This window comes from Galeopterus variegatus, unplaced genomic scaffold (assembly GCF_000696425.1).
Source record: "Galeopterus variegatus unplaced genomic scaffold, G_variegatus-3.0.2 Scaffold1585, whole genome shotgun sequence".
NCBI lineage: Eukaryota > Metazoa > Chordata > Mammalia > Dermoptera > Cynocephalidae > Galeopterus > Galeopterus variegatus.
The window spans coordinates 275,951-279,757 of record NW_007727696.1 but is presented as its reverse complement, the minus strand read 5'-3'; the positions used below and the strand labels follow the sequence as shown (position 1 = coordinate 279,757).

The window sequence follows — 3,807 nt, the reverse complement described above, 5'->3', positions numbered from 1 at the left end:
CTTTCTTCCGGGAGGGGTTTTGAGGCAAAGTGTTTTTTTCTGTTTGTTTTTAATATAAGATACATCTTCAAAACAAGGTTGTCTTTGAGACTGTGTCTTGACTTAAAAACTAGAAAACACACATCCCCGCATGCAGTACTGTCAAACATTGGTGTGCTGTGGAAGAAGCTCCTTGAGACCTTGTAAGAAGTGCAGAAGCCCTGTCCCACTCCCCGAGATTGTGCTTCTATGGGTTTGAGGCAGTATTCAAGCAGCTGTATTATAAGGGAGCATACATTTCAGAGATGCACATGAAATTCAGGTTCAGCTTTGAAACCCTGCCATAAGTTCAATACATTCACCTGGAAAAAGAGTTGAAGTTTTGTAATCATCTCCTTATATGCCAATCTGCTCACTTTCCTAACAGATAAACAAGGCATAGTGAAGGTTATGTAAAGTGTTTATTAATAGTCCGAAAATCTCCATGTATCCTTTATTTTGAAAAGGCAAGTTAAAAGCAAAGTCAGCATTAATAGCACAAGAAAAATCTGTTCAAGATGCACATGGGAAGAAAAGATACCTAATGCAACTGGGTCTGGGTTGACAGGACTCTGCTGCCTGGAGTGGCTGCTGCTACTGCTGCCGCCCTTTTTTAAGTCTTCGGCATCACTGTACCGCCGAATCCAGTAATTCAGTTCCTCCCGGTCCGCTTCCTGACATCGCCTTAGAACAGTGAGAGAGCGCCTTGTCTTTTCTACCATGTCCATTATGCAGTTTAACAGCTATGTGAGAAACAGGGGGAAAGGGAAGAACATGTACATCACCACAAATTAAATACGCTGATGGGGAACGAAACAAACTATTTCAGGAAAAGAAAGGATGTGATTTTATCCTTGAAGTCTCTCCAGTATAATATTTTCAGTGGCTGAATTTGAAATTAAGATCCAATAGATGAGTAAATTGAATGAGAATGAGAAAAGTAGGGGGCACGAACCTGAGTCACATCTCTTACTTTACAGCCAGTGAATCCACTTTTCCAAACTGTAACCCCATTACCCTATAAACTAAAAGAACCTTTCACAATAAAACGGTAGCCCATGGATATGACTTCGAGAATTCCTTTCCAAGATCTACACATTTTTCTTAAGTGGCTTTCACATCAATTTAGAAATGGAACCCTACACTCTACTTCAAACATTCTCACTCCTTATTTTTAACAAGGACAGTAGGAAATGCAATACCTTCAGAACATCACCAAGCCTTTATTTTATCACATAAGTTTACTCTAGTTGCTTTCAAAACATTTTTTTAACCCAAATGATTACTGATTACTTACATGGTCAAGATGTTTCCATTCTTCTGCCCATTCTCTGTCTGTTAGTCTGTGATCAATCATTTCTTCTTGACGTGTGCCATGCAACCCTACAAATACAGAGAAGAGAGCTGAATCCTCCTAAAGCACTCAGTATACAATCCATATCCACACAGCACATAGCAGGAACTATGTGGGCAAACCCAATGATATGAAATAGATTTGATTTTGAATGGAGACCTGAGTCATGCTTAGAATCAGAATTACCTAATGGATTCCTTACAGGAAGGTAAAATGTTAGGACGAGAAGGAACTTTAGAGATCATCTGCTCAAAACTCCTTTATTTTACACATAAGTAGACAGAGAGCTAAGTGTCTCTAAGTCCAGAGCTAGTTATTCAAATAACACTCCCAAGTTAAACTAGAAATATATTCTAACTCTTAATAAATACCAGAAACCTCAATTAGACAGTAAATGGTTTCAAAGTGTGCCTGTGCTGCATTCAAAATAAAGACAGCTTAAGTCATTTTACATGGGCAGGTAAATGCTTTTCCAAAACAAGCATGGTAAAAATTTTTCTACACTTCAGCATAATGTAAATGAATATGATCCTAATGCAGATACCCCCATAATAAAATTAGGCCATTAAGAGAGGGCTTGGATAATATGAAAGCTGTATATACTCATTCAATTTACTGCAAAATAAAAATGAATTAAGACATCCTTAAGAAAAAAAATCAACACACCAGATATAATTTGACAAATATTATATACACAAGAAACAAAATCTTAAAGTACATAAATATTAATACTCTTTAGCATTATACTACTATGAAAAGTAACATGTAAATATCTACCAAGTGAGCACAAATAGTAATGAATGTGAGCAGTTAGCTAGATGCTCATCAAAACAGAAAGTAAATGTGTCACACTATAAGGATAGGTTCTGATCAAAGATACCTGGAAATGTATTGCTCTTCCACATTCACTATGGATAAAAACACTCTATATTTTAATGCAATGAAAAGGCATTGGGCTATGGCAATATTTTTCATTTGAAATGATCAAAACTATTCTTTTTGATTTCCACTTTTTACATTGTTATTCTGAAACAAATTAAATCTGGCATGGTTTAGGCTTTTAAACACCCAAGCTCCTTTGAGAGACTTACGTAAGAATTAAATGACAATAAGAGTTACAAGACGCTGCATTCCAGTTTTTGTGAAATCTGAGTGGTTAGAAATCACTTCTTTTAGCTGATTTAGAGAAATAAAGATAAGACACATGACTCTGGGCCGTGCCCGTCGCGCACTCGGGAGAGTGCAGCGCTGGGAGCGCAGCGGCGCTCCCGCCGGCGGGTTCGGATCCTATATGGGGATGGCTGGTGCGCTCACTGGCTGAGCGTGGTGCGGCCCGTCTCAAAAAGGAACAACAACAAAAAAAAGACACATGACTTTTCAGCTAACCATGAAATACGAGTACATTTATAACTGACAGAAGTAAATAAATTTGTGACAGCTCTTTCTCAGACTAAATAAAAAGTTCAATATAAGACACTTTGCATCACTTCTGTCCAATTAGAACATATTCTGAGGCACATTTTAAAAGTTAAAATTGTCAATGCCACCTATTGGCAAAAAAGTAATATTACAAATATGTTTTACTGATTTGCATAATAAAAAGACATTGGGGAAAAGTAATATTTAGTTACTGCTCTGCTTGTTGTGATTATTTCAAGTTGAGATGTTTGCAAATATGTAATTTCTGTTGACTGACTTGTTGCTTGTGTTTTAGGGAAAAACACTACCATTAAAATTAGTCACCCATCACAGAAAACAACCAGAGAGTGATAAGGAGATAAATGTGACAGTGACTTTCACAATGGAGGCATCTGAATATTGTCTAAGGATCAACAACTCCAGAAGCCTCAAAAGTTTCAAAAATTCAGCAGATTAAGTCAGTAATGATACAAGCTCTAGCATCTGGAATAACAAAAATGAGCAACAGGATGTCTATGGCTAGTACTAAGCTTCATCTCATTTTTTAAAAAATAATGCTTGAACCCAAGTACTTGGTGAAAAAGACAGAATTTATTCGTTGCTTTTGAACTCTGAAGGTTGTTAGAATCAAATCCATAAAAGGAAAAAATAAAACATCAAAATTTTACATTTATTAATTTCTCTATTTCAGATACTTAAATATTCAGCACTACATAATTTTTACTTATATTTGTAATACCAAAAGGATGTACTAGGGGAAAATAGTTCATAATCACTACAGAGTATATTTTCATTTGTGGGAAATTTGACGCTAATGTTTGAATCTTAACTGGTTCTTATGTTTTAGAAGATTTTAGCTAACTAGGCTAAAACTCTAAGCTTATCTAAACTAATGCTGCTTACAAAGTTACATTATTAAAAGATTCTACTGAGTATATGTCCCTACATATAATAGGCATTTATAAATTGTACCAAACTAAGTATATCTTTTTTTTTTTTTTTTTTTTTTTTTTTTT

At 35.6% G+C, this 3,807-nt stretch overlaps 1 protein-coding gene across 1 annotated transcript in view; it reads right to left on the bottom strand.

Moving 5' to 3' along the window:
• Positions 1-3,807, bottom strand: part of RUNX1T1 (runt-related transcription factor 1; translocated to, 1 (cyclin D-related)) — a 141,247-nt gene that overhangs the window by 31,917 nt on the left and 105,523 nt on the right. Inside the window, exons 8-9 of the mRNA XM_008577831.1 lie at positions 1,316-1,401; positions 560-761 (exon numbers count right to left, since the gene is read on the bottom strand). Coding sequence (XP_008576053.1) covers positions 560-761; positions 1,316-1,401 — 288 coding nt within the window. The remainder of the gene's footprint in view (positions 1-559; positions 762-1,315; positions 1,402-3,807) is intronic.